Genomic DNA, 15,969 nt, shown 5'->3' with positions numbered 1-15,969 from the left:
CCTGCTGAGGTGGTGACCCGCCTCTCCGAGGTCGTCTACCGTGTCCGCATGCCTGATCGTGGGCATCTGGTGGTACTGCACCAAGACCAGCTGTCCCCTTGTCGGCCCTTGGCTCCGCCGGAAGGGGGAGATGCCGAGAAGAACTTCCGCCACTGATTTTCTCTCAAGAGGAGCGCCTGTAAAAATGGCTGCCGGGGCAAAAGAATTTCCCCTCTGGGGATTAATAAAATATATCTGTATATCTAAGCTGGATTGGAGTTATCTCTGTTAAAAGGGTTAGAGTTACTCCTTATTCTCTGGGTTGAGTTCCCTCCCTTCTCAGAGTTTCCCTCACTTCAGGGTTAACAGATGCAGAGTTTTCTCAAAACCAGCTTGGTGAGACAGACTGCAGGCAGCCATCTGTCACTGCAGAGTCTCTGATCTCTCAGCAGTGTTGAAAAAAAAAAAATCAGTTTTCTTTGAAATTTTTATAATTTGCTTGTAGTCGGTCTGGTGGGCCAGTTTGGAGTCTCTGAAGGGCCAGTTTTAGCCCACAGACCTTATGTTTGACACGCAGAGGACATGAGTATATTTCCAGGTGAAGCTGCTGAGCAGATTGACCTGAAGAGGCAGCTGAAAGGCGCGAGGCCGAAGCCGCTGACTTTCTGCACAGCGCTCGCTCTTCTGACTTCTCTTGCTCTCGCTCTTCGCAGCAGGTCCATTGCTTCTGGATACTCTCTAGTTTCTGGATACTCTCTAGTTTCTGGATACTCTCTAGTTTCTGGATACTCTCTAGTTTCTGGAAGTGTAATCTATGACATTCTTTGAACTGCCAGGTCAGATTCTGTGTGTGTTTAACTATAACAGTTGAGTTATAAGCTAACTTTATCTGAGCTTGTGGAGTTTAAATGAGGACGGCCGAAGAATTACTCTTCACGCCATCTCCGATATAAGAGTGGCAGTGTTTGTGAAAGTGTGTAAACTGCTCTCTGTTGGGAATACGGCGATGGAAGGGTCAGGGTCTGCGTCGGGGTCAACATGAGGCCGGATCACAATCAGCAGATTATTGCTCGTTGAGAATTAATATTCAGTGTATCTGAGTGTGATATCTGCACCGTCCACGTTGTCACTGGACAACTGGTGGATGGACGTGCTTGTGGCTGAGCTGGAAAACATTTTAATGAGTTCCTCAGAGGACGACTCAGCTTGATAAAGGTGTTGCGCTTCCAGTCTGGACTCTGAAGCTGATGACGCTCGGAGGTGAAGTCAAGCCACACACTTTGATTTATTAGCCTTGAAATGAATTCTAGTTTCACATTCATCTTTATTGATGGTTATGTAGGCTTGAACAAGTACAAATATCTGTTTTTTCTAATAATGCTGACGGTGTATATTCTAATAATCCTCAGTAATTGTGTTATTGTGTACCTGATCTGGACTCACCAAAACCTGCATGGACCCATGTATATTTTCATTGCAGCCCTCTCCCTGAACTCACTTCTGTTCAGCACAAACATCTACCCAAAGCTTCTGATCGACTCTTTATCGGACAGACCGATCATCTCTTATCAAGCGTGTCTTGTTCAGTATTTCCTCTTTTACGCACTGGGTTCTGCCGACTTCCTGCTGCTGGCAGCCATGGCGTACGACCGCTACGTGTCTATCTGTAAACCTCTGTGGTACGGCAGCATCATGACCAGCAGAGCCGTTATCTCCCTGCTGTTCCTGAGCTGGTTTGTGTCTGCATCTCAGATTGCAGTGACGGCCATCGTCAGTGCAGATCAGAAGCTCTGTCACTTCACTTTAAGGGGGATTTTCTGTCACAACTCATTCTTCAGGCTTCACTGCAGGACATCCAGAATAGTCACGGTCAACGGTTTGCTGGCGCTGGTGCTGCTGGCGCTTCTTCCCATGCTTTTCATTCTGTTCACGTACATGAGGATACTTCTGGTTTCCTACAGAAGCAGCAGAGAAGTGAGGAAGAAAGCAGCAGAGACCTGTTTTCCTCACCTGCTGGTGTTACTGAGCTTCTCCACTTTGGCTGCTTTCAATATCATCACGCCTCGACTGGAACACAGTTTGTCAAGAACTGTGCATTTAGTCATGACTTTGCAGGTGATTTTATATAATCCTCTTTTAAATCCAATTATATATGGTTTGAAAATGAAAGAAATCTCAAAACATTTAAATAAGTTGCTCTGTAACTCTAAAAAAAGATGAATATTTGTATATATCTTGATTTTCTTCGAAGGACATCGATGTGGACAATGTATTTTTCGGAATAATATGCATCTAAACACATTTGTCAGCCTCACTTTAATGAAATGAATGAACACGTTTACTGACTGTGTTTCTGTAACACACACACACACACACGCACACATATATATATATCTATACTTTTATTCTTTCTATTGGTAAAGGTGTACTGATCATATTTGTACATATGTGTGATGTGATGAGTTGACAGAGAAACATAAAACTACAAATCATGAACTGTGTCTCAGTATTGACCCTCTGACTCATTTATAGGATTTTATTGAGCCCTGCAGCGAGTGTGTTTCCTCGTGTTGATGACACACAGCTGGACTCAGCAGTCAGTGTTTCATGCTATAGCCTGAACATCTGCCTCTCCTTTAACTCACTTCAAAGAAACGAGCATGGACATGGTGGTGAAAATCAACCGACAGTGAGGTGTGGTGAAAAGTTAGACAACAATTGAGATGATAGCTGAGAATAAAAGCGTTTTGGATAAAGTCGGCTGGTCCGGTCGATCATCCTCCCTCCTAAAAGACTCTCCTGTAAGAGTATCTTGACATCTGCGGTGTAAAAAGTGAATTTGTGCCGACAATCGGCTCCAAAACGGATCTAGGCCGTAAATGTTGAACTAGTTCAATATTTCCAACAGAAAACCATGGTGTGTGTGTGTGTGTGTGTGTGTGTGTGTGTGTGTGTGTGTGTGTGTGTGTGTGTGTGTGTGTGTGGCGGAAACCGAGCTCCCGAGAGATCGCTCTGAGAAATGAGACGTAGAACGAAATGAAGCCAATCAATACGCTGCTTCTCAGCTGGCTGGTAGACATAGAACACCTAGACACCCTGATAACTAACAACTGGTCTGGTAAAATGTGAATAGTTGAATATAAATAAATAAGTATGAATTGTTGTTGTTTGTTTTTATTATTATGCTGTGCTAACTGTGTCTTCTTTTTTATCATTGATTTTGCTGTATGTGGCACTTTGAGATTTCTGTTTGAAATGGAAAGTGCATTACAAATAAAATGTATTATTATTATTATCATTATTATTATTATTATTATTATTATTATTATTATTATTATTATTATTATTATTATTATCATTTGTAATAATCTGAAGTCAGTTGTTTTGGCATCCTTTATACCAAGCATAGAATCAAAGAACCGGGTGGAGTCGGCCGGACGGAGGTCCTGGGCTCCAACAGGGTCTTTCGTGATGCATCCCTCCTCACCGAGCATCTTCACTGCTTTCTTCCACCAGCCAGACTCTGTGCTGATGTCATCTGATGTGCTCTCCATCCAGTGATATGGCTTGGAAAACTTTCTCGATGACTGTACTAGAAGAGGTTCTCTATTGATGGGCGTGACAACTCCTTCCATCAGAGAATGGTTCCTATTAAACATCAGATGATTATCTGGGAGGTCCAGAGATGTGCTCACACCTTCTAGCGTTGGTCTCAGTCATAAACTTCCCTCTGAACACTGCATATAGTCTGACAGTCTGTATGCACAGACAGCAGAGTGGCTGCTGGCATCCGGGTTGGATGTAAACTTAGCATAACAGACATAACATACATTGACATAACAAACATTGTTTGGTTTTTTTAGAATAAAAACATCCTGCATTAGGGCTGACGAGCCAGTGTCTCCAAACGGACAGTCGAGCCAGGCTTTTAAGAAAAACGTCCACCTGTTCTGAAGAAGCTTTTTGCCTTCAAGGCCACTCTTGCACTCCTGAGCGATCCTGGAGCTGGAGACCGGGAGGTCAGCACAGCGTTCTTCCAAAGCGCTCTCAGTGAAGAACAGGAACACTCCAATCATGCTGGGTTCATTCGGCCAACTGAAACGGTTCGGCATCCATGCATTCTGCTCCATCGGTGAGGTGACGTGTTGGCCCGGGTCAAAAGGCAATTTTCCCTTTCCACTCATCCTGTTTCCTTCCAAGGAGATGGTTCCATCGGTGACTGCCTTGTGGTCACATGATGGGTTGAAGGCACTGAGCCCACACACTAGCAGTTTCCATCTTTCATCGTGTGTAACCTTGATAAAATGATCACATTCCTCTGTGCCCTTGTCCTTCATCTGGCATCGGGCTTCTTCTTCCCGGTTTTCCAGTGGACCTCTCAGGTCTTTGTGGTGATATTGTCCGAGTGGAGGGTGAGCACTTTCCCTCTGGCACCAAGGACAAGCTGATCAACGTCGTCTTTCAGTGCCAACAAGCTCAAACCATCAAAGTTGGACTGTTTAAGCAGTTTCAAGGTCACATCTTGGAAAGGGACGCCCCTGTGGGGATTGCTGCACTCGGCACAGTCTAGATTAAAAACGAGGAAGAGATAAAAGAATAACTGACAAAGTCACAGGAATTCCACTACACCTGGATCACATTTCTGATTCTCATTTGATTACAAATATTATAATCCAATCCAATCTTCATGTAGTCTGACCGGGCCTGAAAAAGCATGCTGGGAAACGAATGAAAAAACACTGTGGTTGTGGAGAGTTTAATGAGGTCCTGAGAGGGTTGCTGAACCGCATAAAAAAGTGTCTGTGCTTAGCATCAATCACTGAGGTAATACAGAGGACAGGTATACGTACGCCTGTAAAACCCAACTGTCACCAATACTCCCTGTTGTTTCCTGTTCTCCTGTTATTCAAGTGACTGCTGTTGCCATGGATGATACATTTAATGTCACTTATTTAACTGTCGGAGGGTATGTGCAAATGAAGAAATACAGATATATTTACTTTGTAATTATGTTGATGTTGTATATTCTAATAATCCTCAGTAATTGTGTTATTGTGTACCTGATCTGGACTCACCAAAACCTGCATGAACCCATGTATATTTTCATTGCAGCCCTCTCCCTGAACTCACTTCTGTTCAGCACAAACATCTACCCAAAGCTTCTGATAGACTCTTTATCCTACAGACAGATCATCTCTTATCAAGCATGTCTTGTTCAGTATTTTCTTTTTTATTCGTTCTGCGGTGCAGATTTCCTGCTGTTAGCAGCCATGGCGTATGACAGGTATGTGGCGATATGCAAACCGCTGTTATATGCATCTATCATGAGGAAAAGAACAGTCACTTTCTTACTGCTCTTCGCTTGGCTGATGCCGGCCTCCCAGGTCGCAGTTCCGGCTGTTTTAAGTGCAATGAAAAAACTGTGTCACTTCACTTTGAAAGGAATCTTTTGCAACAATTCGGTCTTGAAACTTCAGTGTGTGCGCTCCAGATTAATTACAGTGTACGGTCTGATTGTGTTGCTAAACATTGCCATTCTCCCTGTGCTTTTTATACTTTTCACATACTCAAAGATTCTTTTGATATCCTACAGAAGCGGCAGAGACGTGAGGAAAAAGGCTGCCGAGACGTGTTTACCTCACCTTTGCATTTTAATCAGCTTCTCTGTTTTGTGTGCGTATGACGTGGTTGTAGCTCGACTGGAATTCAACTTTCCCAAAACTGTGCGTTTAATTATGGCTTTGCAAGTGATTTTGTATAATCCTGTCTTGAACCCGATCATATATGGTGTGAAAATGAAAGAAATTCATAAACATCTCAAGAAGTTGCTGAATCTAGAGAATAATGAATAATGCTTGTTCCTGCTTGTTAATATTCATTTTGAACAGTGTGTTTCCTTAACCAGGGGACATCAGAGAATGATAATGAGTAATATTCTCTGAAATGAAATAATTTTTGGCAAGGTTTACAACATCGTTTCAGCAGTTTGTCAACAAAATGTTGTTTTTTACAAGATAGGTTTGTATATTCATACTTCGTCATGTCCCAGTGTGTGAGTGTCTGCGTCTGATGGCTCCTGGCTTCTCTGTACGGCTTCTTTCAGTGGGAAATGAGAATAAAACAAGATTATTATTCAAAACATTATTTGTTTTATGGCTGTGGTGAGTATTTGTGGAAAGTCACTGGGATGAACAGGCAGTGATTTTCACTTGACAAATCCCTTTTTTATCCCACAGAATAGATCTGCAGGCCTCCAGCAGTCACCTGTCTGGATGATGAGCACATAGCAAATAGTCCGACCAGCCAAAGCATTGCCCCAGCCACTGTTTGAATGAATAAAACACATACAGTAAAAGAAGAATTCTCAATTCAAGCAGTAAGTACATTTGATTTCTACAGAAATATGACGGGTAAAATACAGGTAAAAACCAGTAAGTGCTTTTAAATGGCCACAATGAAACATAAAAACACAATAACCATGCAGTGGTTAAAGTCTGCCTGTATGAAAATGTCTTCAGCTGGTTTTCAGTCTGCTGAGTAGGGACAGTGAGGGGATCTCCAGAGTTCTGGAGCCACTGCCTGGAAAGTCTCATCGCCACCAGGCTGAAATGGAGCGTGTAGTCTGCCCACATTGTGTCCTAACAGGGAGAACCAACATTTTGAAATGTTTCTAAAAACAGCAACCAGTCAAGAGAAGCAAGAAACTGTTATAATGTGGAGATTCTTTAAGATCACATCCAGAGCTGACTTGTTTCGTGAAATGAAAACACTGTTATAAAAGCACAAACAACCATCTGAAGCTCAGTTTTGGACACCAGCAATCTGACTTTAGAGCTGTTCCCAAAATGGTAGAAACGGTTCCCAGGAGGAAGATTATGCCAGTCTGGAAGTTTGAATTTATCCCTGCTCAGAGATATTCACCTTTGAACTCTGAGTTTTCTGCCTCTTTTAAAGCTTTTATTTTGACCGTGAAATATCTGAGAACCAAGAGACGAGCTGTTATACAAAGCTCTTGAATTCTACTGTAAGCTGTGGCTTTATATTATCACCAGCAGGGGCAGCACAGTATGTGGAGTATACATGTGTATGAATTTCATTTGTGAACTCAATCCAAATGAGTGTGTTCCTCATTCCCAAACCGCCCTGTGTCGCCAGACGGCACCCCACCTCGAGAGACTGACATCCATGACAGTCTACTGCCCGGCTGGGGCCCCACCCAATGGGACGGCCTCACCAGATCCAGAGAGCGCCGAGCTTCCAGTGATGGTGCCACTTGGCATCCAAGCAGAATCCGTCCAACCACCTCTTTAGGGGCGCGATGTCGGCTGACCCAAGGATGTCAGTCCCCATCCCCCAATAGGGTGAAAAAAGAGGAGGCGGGCAGGGACGTAGAACCACAGCATGTATCGGCCGCCTACACCACCGAGAAAGGCCCCCACAGGCTGACTGAGACGGTTGTGGCGCCTCCATCTGTACATGCTCTAAGGCTGCCACTATGGAGGCCAGACCACTCTCGTCATCCTGGAGGAGGGCACCACTCGTAGCACAAAGGTGAGAACCTTCCATTGCACCTGATATGCCACTTCTTAAGTGCGATAAGCTGAGAGAAGGGAACACTGCCTAAACCACGGGGCCAGTAAGTTTGACTGAAGCTATATCCAGGAGAGGGAATGGCCGCCCAGTGGCTCCTTAATTCTTCTGCCCCCTTGTAGAGATGCCACACGCCGGAAGCAGGGGATACGAACATCAGCTTTGCCGATCATGGCCTGGTTGACACGAACAGTGTTGCTCAGTAGGTCAAAGACATTGTTCGTGTAATAAGTTGAGTGAAAGGGGTGTGCACCGCCTACCAAGCAGACACAAGACCACGGGGCCCAAAAGTTTTAGCTGGGGTATATTCAGGAGAGGGAATGGCAGCACAGCATCTCGCTCTTCCTCCTGCCCTCTCGCTAGAGACGAGACGCACCGGGAGTGGGGGGTGTGAACGCTGCCTTCACCAGTCACAGGCTCCAGGCTGACCCTAACATTATCGCTCAGAAGGTCAACAGACAAGGTCGATGCAATAAGCTGGGGTAAGCAGGGGGCGTACGCCGCCTCCACAGCAGACGTAGACACAGGGCCAGCAAGTTCAGGATATAGAGCTTATCACAGCACTGAGACTGCGTTAGTTAAAGTCACTAATGACTTGCTATTGGCGGCTGACGCAGGTCTAGTCTCAATCCTGGTTCTCTTAGACCTCAGTGCAGCTTTTGATACAATCGACCACAATATTCTCCTGCAGAGGTTAGAATGTGAGGTCGGCATCAGAGGAAAAGTCCTTTGCTGGTTCAAATCCTATTTATCTAATAGGTACCAATTTGTTCACGTTAACCAACAGTCCTCACCGTGCTCCCAGGGCAGTTATGGGGTTCCTCAAGGGTCCATGCTCGGGCCAATTTTATTTCTGTTGTATATGCTTCCTTTAGGGAACATAATTAGAAGCCACGATATCAATTTTCATTGCTATGCAGATGACACACAATTGTATTTATCTATGAAACCTGATCAAACTAATCAAATAGACAGACTCAGTGACTGTATCAGAGAAATTAAATCCTGGATGACTACGAACTATCTCCGTCTTAATCCTGGCAAAACAGAGGTCATTATACTAGGCCCCCATAAACTGAGCAAGTGTCTATCTGAACAGATTATCACCTTAGATAACGTCAGTGTATCCTCCTCCTCTACTGTCAGGAAGCTTGGGGTCTTATTTGATCAGGATATCTCCTTTAAAGCACACATCAACCTGACTTGTAAAACAGCATATTTCCACTTGCGCAACATAGCTAAAATATGAAACATTCTACCTAGAAGCGATGCAGAAAAACTCATCCATGCATTTGTTTCCACTAGATTGGACTACTGCAACTCCCTTCTCGCAGCCTGCCCAAAAAGTGCATTAAAAAACTTTCAGTTGGTTCAAAATGCGGCCGCCAGATTATTAACCGGAACTAGAAGACGTGAACACATTACTCCCGTTCTAAAATCTCTTCACTGGCTTCCAGTCGAGTTTAGAGTTAGATTTAAAATCCTTCTCCTGACTTACAAAATCCTAAATGGGATGGCTCCGACCTATCTCCAAGATGCTTTAACGCCTTATCAACCAATCAGAGCACTTCGCTCTCAAAATGCAGGGTTACTGGTGACTCCTAGAGTCTCTAAATGGACACTAGGTGGAAGAGCCTTTAGCTATCAGGCACCATTTTTATGGAACCAGCTTCCAAGTGGTGTCAAAGAGGCAGACACAGTCTCCACATTTAAGGTTAAGCTCAAGACGTTTCTCTTCGATGCAGCCTATGATCAGGTCAGCTAGGGATTCTAAACCAAACTAAACTAAACTAAACTAAATTAAACTAAACTAAACTAAACTAAACTAAACTATACTAACTAAATACTAGTTTAAATACTAAACTATCCACAAAGCTGCCCTAGGAGCTAGAATGCTGTGGGAAGTACGGTGCACTGAGCCCTGTCCTCTAATGTCTGAATGTTATTCCCTTTAGTCCGTTCATTGCTTTTCACCTGCTGTCCCCCCCTTCGAGGGGGAGTCTTCTCCAGTTTCAGTTGCTGACTCCACTATTACGAGGGCCTACGAACAAGCTCCGTCCGGACCGGGAGGACACTCCTGTCGGTGCTGCCCGCGGACTGGCTTCAGTTCTACTTCTGGGATCCGTAGTTCCTGTGCTGGACCGTCCAACGGACTGTCCTCAACATAGTCCTAGGCTTTACTTCTTATTGTCTCATGCTAGCTGTTGCCAAAGCTGTCCGTCCCTGGGAGAGGGATCCCTCCATACTGTGGTTCTCCCCAAGATTTCTTCTCTTCCCACTGGGTTTCTGGAGTTTTTTCTTGCCGGATGTGAGGGTCTAAGACAGTGGTTGCTTCGTTTTGTCTCGTTACTGTGAATTTGACATATTAACATTATGCTTACTCACTGTTTTTATTTTTACCAACCAATGTAACATCTTGAAGCCTCTGAGGCAGCTGTTGTTGTGATACTGGGCTATACAAAAATACATTGATTGATTGATTGATTGAAGTTGGGACTGAAGCTACGTTCAGGACAGAGAATGGCAGCACAGCGGCTCTCCCCTCCTGGGCTCTCGTGTCATGAGCAGAGGGCATGACCGCCACTTTCACTGATCACAGGCTGAGCTGACTCCAGTGGAGCTTTTCCACTACTCCCCGCTTGGCCTTATTCTGCCCAGTTCACTTTTACCACTATCCCACTGAAACTCGCTGGTCGACCCATTAACAATCGGCAATTGCCTCCTTTCCCGCCTCCTGCAGATCCGGGTCTAATCTCCTGCAGGCGAGCTGTGAGGCTGCATTTTCCCACGCTGATGGTGTCCCACGTTGATGACAAAATCAGTGCAACACCGCGAGGTAAACAATTTGGCAGAGCTCACTTCACATTACCGGTCAACGAATCTCCTCTTCCCCATGGACCAAGAGAAGCTCTCTGATCTCGCTATCTTGCCAATGCTGGGCCATCTTGATGAAGGATATCTCACACTATGTCCAAAAACAACAAGCGTGCTAACGTAGCCGCGCTACGGCAACAACATCAGGTAAATTACTGCATCAGCCCGGGTCGGCCTTTTCCACTGAATCCAATCGGATGTGAGCCGATTAAAACCCGGGTCGCTTGCAGGGTTGATCAACCCCAGTCGAAATGCTGATTAAACCCTTTCCCGCTGCCATGAGGAGCCGGGTATCAGCGGGTTTAAGCAGGTTTTTTGCCTGTGGGAAAGGGGTGTTTATCCAGCCTTGGCCCTGGTTGTTTTCCATTATGCAGAGTACCGGCTTGGCACGGGTGGAGTTGTCATTGCAACGTGACATGAAACTCCAGTTTTTATGAGACACACAGGTCCAGATGACATGGAGGCTGTAGTGCACCTACAACCTGGTCTGTAGCTTTTTGCTAGAGCCAGAGAGCCAGAGAAGACTCTGAGCGGTGAGATAAAGCAGTGTTAAAGTCCAGGAAGTTCTGGAGGAGGCACAGCAGGACGAAGCTGAATCTCAGATGAAGAAGACGAGCAGGAATGATGGTAAGCTAACGGTAACTAATGCTAGTTCACCACAGTCACCGCGCATGTCCTGTTTATGATATTGTAATGTTTCATGACTTTTTGTATTAAAATATGTATATGGTGTGTGTGTGTGTGTGTGTGTGTGTGTGTGTGTGTGTGTGTGTGTGTGTGTGTGTGTGTGTGTGTGTATTTAGATCACTCTCTATTTGAAAAATCCCTGCAAACCATCGGTGTGGGCGCTCAGGCCAAGCACCAACTGCATGGCTAACAGCCGCGAAGGGAACATTCAGTGCTTTCCTCATCGCCGTCTGGTGGTCAGTAGGGATGAAATGGAACTGCTTATGATGACTCAGCAACTTTACAGAGGAGGAGCATAGGGTGGGTGGGGTGGGGGGGCAGTGTGGGTGGAAGTAATGAGATTAAGTCCAACAGAGTTTGCTAAAGATGTGTAGAGAACTTAAGTCAGTGAATACAACAAATTAAATCATTCTCTTCCTTGGTGGCACAATTTGAAGAACTGTTGCGGTGCAACTGAGGAGATTCATTTGTAGATCAGGTCATTTGAGGTAAATCTACTGTCATACTTTTCTCATTATACACTAATGTTCTGACTGATTCACTGTCTGATTGTCTTGGCATGGATGATAAACTGAATGCTACATATTTAACTATTGGTGGCTATGTAGAAGTGAACAAATACAGATTTCTGTATTTTTTTGTCACATTGGCTCTTTATACGCTTATAATTCTAAGTAATTCCATCATTCTTTACCTGATCTGGAGGCACCGGAGCCTGCATGAGCCCATGTACATTTTCATTGCAGCCCTGTCAGTGAACTCACTTCTGTTCAGTACTGCCATCTACCCAAAGTTTCTCTTTGACTTTTTATGTGAAAGACAGACCATCTCTTATCAAGCTTGTCTTTTTCAGCATTTTCTATTTTACACATTAGGTGGTGCAGATTTCTTGCTGTTGGCAGCCATGGCTTATGACCGATATGTGTCCATCTGTAATCCTCTGTTATACCCGATGATCATGACAAAGAGAACCGTGACGATTCTGCTGTTTCTGGCTTGGTTCCTGTCCGGTTCTCAGGTTGCCGTCTCAGTTGTAATCAGCAGTAACCAAAAACTCTGTCACTTCACCCTCAGAGGAATTTTCTGCAACAACTCAGTCTTCAAGCTTACCTGTCAGACGTCGAGGGTGAACTCAATATATGGAATTGTTGTGCTGATCAATATTCTCGTTCTTCCTGTGCTTTTCATACTTTTCACATACACAAAGATACTTCTAATAACCTACAGAAGCAGCAAAGACATCAGAAGAAAGGCTGCAGAGACGTGTTTACCTCATGTGCTGGTTTTAATAAGCTTCTCACTTTTGTGTGTGTATAATATCATTGCAGCTCGAGTTGATCTCAATTTTCCAAAAGTTGTGCATTTGATCATGTCTTTACAAGTAGTATTGTATAATCCTCTTTTAAATCCCATTATTTATGGCGTGAAAATGAAAGAGATTAATAAACACCTCAGGAAGTTGTTGGGCCTTGTCAAAGAAAGTCATTAAATAAAGGTACTAGGTAATATTTACTTATTATATAGGTAACACTTTACTTGAAGCACCCGGTATAACACATTACAAGTAGCTATAAACACTCATAAATGATCACAATGCTTTATAACCCACTATACAGCATACGATTAGGGTTAGGGTCAGGTCCTGATGTTATAAAGCATTGTGATCATTTATGAGTGTTTATAACTATAGTTATACAGTGCTATAATGTACTTATGTGTTTTACAGGGGGGCTTCAAATAAAGTGTTACCATTATGTATTATATCAAATAATATATAATAACTTAATATTAATTAAGATAAAATTTGTAAATATTTTTCAGAAGCAGCTTGAATATTGCACGAAAAGGTAAAGTTTCAACCAACTTTATCAAGTTATCATTAACTGGCTGCATTAACCTGACTTAACAATTTCATCTTCCTTTTTCTTGATTAATCTGGAATCATTTTCATGAAGATATCATTACTGTGTAGAAAAGAAGGGCAAAATGATCATTAACATTTGCGATCAACAGAATGAATGAGCGTTAGAGTCTGTGACTGCTGACATGTTTACCCACACTCGGGTTACTTTCCACTGTGACCAGTATTTTTAATTGAGTTGAACAACTCATCACTACAAGTTAGAATTAATTTAGCTTTTAGTTTTGAAGCCATTTCACAGCAGTTTGAACCTTTTCATTATACTTGAACTGATTTAGCTCGGCAATTTTGAATCATGTAAACCATTTCAACCATGTGACCTGTTTTTGCTCCATTCTTGACCCTTTCAGTCATTTTGTTACTTATAATTTGACCACTCCTCATTCTCACCTTTTTCTTCTAATTTTTTTTTAAGAATCGAGCCTTTTTAGCCATTGTAGCCTGGATAGCCAGCCTCAGTGGGGTGAAATGCATATCATTAGCCTCATTAAATTATTAATTTGCATGTTTTTGCGCATCATGACAAAGTTGATCAGCAATAGGATATTAATACTCATCATCTGTGATGGTCCTCAGTTGTCCAAATGAAACATGGTCTCAGGTCAGGGTCAAGGTCCCCCATTTTTGAGGAAGCTACCAAAAAACTTTTGTTTTTGTTTTTGTTTTTTTTGTCCTTCATTTTCTGTCTTGTTTATCACTTATCTTTTCACTTTTCCTGTTCTCATAACCTGTAACTTGCATTCATGACAATGTTAATGTCAAAGTGAAATGAAACTCTTTAAATTGGTTCATGGCGATAATGATGCTGTACATTTCACGGAATATGATAATTAAATCTCTCATATTTTGTATTGGGGTTGTTTTTTTCTTTGTACATAATGTGTCATTCAAAATCACAAACTGAATTACTCTCCCTGAGTTTGCATTGTCTAAATTCTGGCGGTCCCCTATGGTGTACTGGGATATTATAATACACACGGCTTTAAATAAATAAAGGAAACCCTGAAATATCCCATCCTACATCTGAGTGAATGGAATTTTCCAGTGGAAAATCTGTCCTCTTTACAGAGTGGTGTTGGGATTTCACAGTACACAAAGGAACTTCTTTATTCAGTATTAAGCCAGACTTAGTATGTCCCTTTGGGGGCCCTGTAGAACACTCCTATGAACAATAAAGTGCAATAACAGCAATATGGTGCATGAACAACATTTAGGCCAAACAGCCACCCTGCCTAGGTAAACTGGGTGGACTGCTGGTTTACCTTCATAGCCCTGTGGAGTATTCTGCCACTTCACAGGCTGAGTAACTAAGCTTAGGTTGAAAAGTCAGTGATATAGTCTTTGAGATATGAGGACTTTTGCCTGGATGAGGTCCTGGCTGCACAAGCTCAGGTGGCACAGCCATCTCACAGGGTTGCCTCGCTGGATGTGCACTTGGAGGCTCCCAGACTCCATCGGTGTTGAGGGGACCCGAGGCAGTCAGCTGATCAGACGGTGACGGTGGCGCCACCTGTCGGAGGCGACTGGCGTGCCAGCATGAACCGTCTGCCAGGTGAAAGGTGGCCGACCACAGCTGTGCTGCGACCTGCAGCGGTGCAGACCAGAAGAACAGAAGCTTGTGGGAGCGAGTGGGTCACGGGACTCGGAAACAGTCCGCCGGACTCGGACCCAGTCCCACACGGCAAGTGTTGGATATTTTGCAAGGGGTTTTTTTATCGAGCTGCTGTTTCATCCTCCGTTGTTGCTGCACCACTCTGTTCACCGGTGGAAGTTGTCGCTGGTGGGACGTCACTAACAGGGCGGCGCTGGCGGTCCAGAGGGAGCTGTAGCTCAGACCCAGCATCAGGAGGACCAGTGAGCTGCCAGCTGTAGAGTGGGCTGTTGCTCAGCAGTAATGTGCTCTGCAGTGAAGTTGAAAATGTTAGGTCGTCTGCCATGTGTGCTCAGAGCCGGTTCTTTAGGGTCTGATTAAATCTCTCAATGCTGCTGTTGGCCTGCAGGTGGTACAGCACAGTACTGATGTGTTTTATCCCCCTCCCCGCTAGCTGCAAAGTCAGCCGAGATGAACTGGGGCCCTTTATCCGTGGTGATGGCGACAGGGACAGCAGGCAAGCAGGGAGGAGAGGAAGCTGACGACCACTGCAGTGGTGACGTACCCAGCATGCAGCACTTCTGGCCATTTGGAGTGCAGATCAGACGTCACCAGTAGGAGGCGCTGATGATGTGGGGTGCCGTGTGATTCCACACAAATGTCCACCTGGATGTGGGTCCACGGTGTCTGAGGCCACGGCACGGGGTGCAGAGCCGGGGAAGGAGGTGGACTGGTTTTACCGCTGGTGAGGGAGACGGAACAGTCCCGGACTAGATCCTCCATGTCTGTGTCGATGCCTGGCCACCAGACCAGACCTCTGCATCGTTGTTTCACTTTCACAATGCCCAGACGGCCGTTGTGGACCATGGCCAAGACAAGTTTTCTCAGAGCGCTTGGGACGACTGTGCACAGTCTCCTTGCCACGCAGACATCATTCCAACAGGAGAGGTCATTCCTGACCTAGTGAAAGGGTACTCGCTCTTGTGGAACCCCGGCAGGCCAGCCATTACGAATATAAATGCTCAGCTGTTGGAGCACGGGGTTCTGTGCAGAGGCTGTCTGCAGATCTGGGAGGGAAACAGCTGCCTGAAGCGGCGTGTGCAGCATGAGGATCAGTTCTGGTTCTGCAGAGTCCTGGGTGGTGTCTGGAGTGGAGGTGGTCTGCCACGATATTTTCTCTGCCCGGCGTAAACTGTGGAGAAGCTGTATGCTGGCACCCTCTCAGACCAGCGATAAAGGCGCAGTGGTTTGTGACCCGATCCAGTGGTGGCCAGGAGAGCTGTGAGAGCCTGGTGGCCATAGAGGTACACGTCCCGACACGCCCAGA

General features: G+C 44.6%; 3 protein-coding genes across 3 annotated transcripts; all 3 read left to right on the top strand.

The window, feature by feature from the left end:
* Nucleotides 1–1,263: 1,263 nt before the first annotated feature.
* Nucleotides 1,264–2,199, top strand: LOC115403201 (olfactory receptor 11A1-like; the record flags this gene model as incomplete). Its single annotated transcript, XM_030112044.1, has 1 exon — nucleotides 1,264–2,199. A coding segment is annotated over one exon (936 nt), but the record flags the coding sequence as incomplete, so codon positions are not given.
* Nucleotides 2,200–4,895: 2,696 nt separating this feature from the next.
* LOC115402745 (olfactory receptor 51E1-like) lies at nucleotides 4,896–5,831 on the top strand. Its single transcript, XM_030111268.1, has one exon. The coding sequence runs from the start codon at nucleotides 4,905–4,907 to the stop codon at nucleotides 5,829–5,831; it is 927 nt and encodes a 308-aa protein (XP_029967128.1). The 5' UTR covers nucleotides 4,896–4,904.
* Nucleotides 5,832–11,689: 5,858 nt separating this feature from the next.
* LOC115402744 (olfactory receptor 51E1-like) lies at nucleotides 11,690–12,619 on the top strand. Its single transcript, XM_030111267.1, has one exon. It carries the CDS (start codon nucleotides 11,690–11,692, stop codon nucleotides 12,617–12,619), a length of 930 nt encoding a protein of 309 aa, XP_029967127.1.
* The last annotated feature ends 3,350 nt before the right edge of the window (nucleotides 12,620–15,969 follow it).

Source organism: Salarias fasciatus, chromosome 16, assembly GCF_902148845.1.
Source record: "Salarias fasciatus chromosome 16, fSalaFa1.1, whole genome shotgun sequence".
Lineage (NCBI taxonomy): Eukaryota > Metazoa > Chordata > Actinopteri > Blenniiformes > Blenniidae > Salarias > Salarias fasciatus.
The sequence above is the reverse complement of the archived record's forward strand: the minus strand, read 5'-3'. Positions and strand labels throughout refer to the sequence as shown.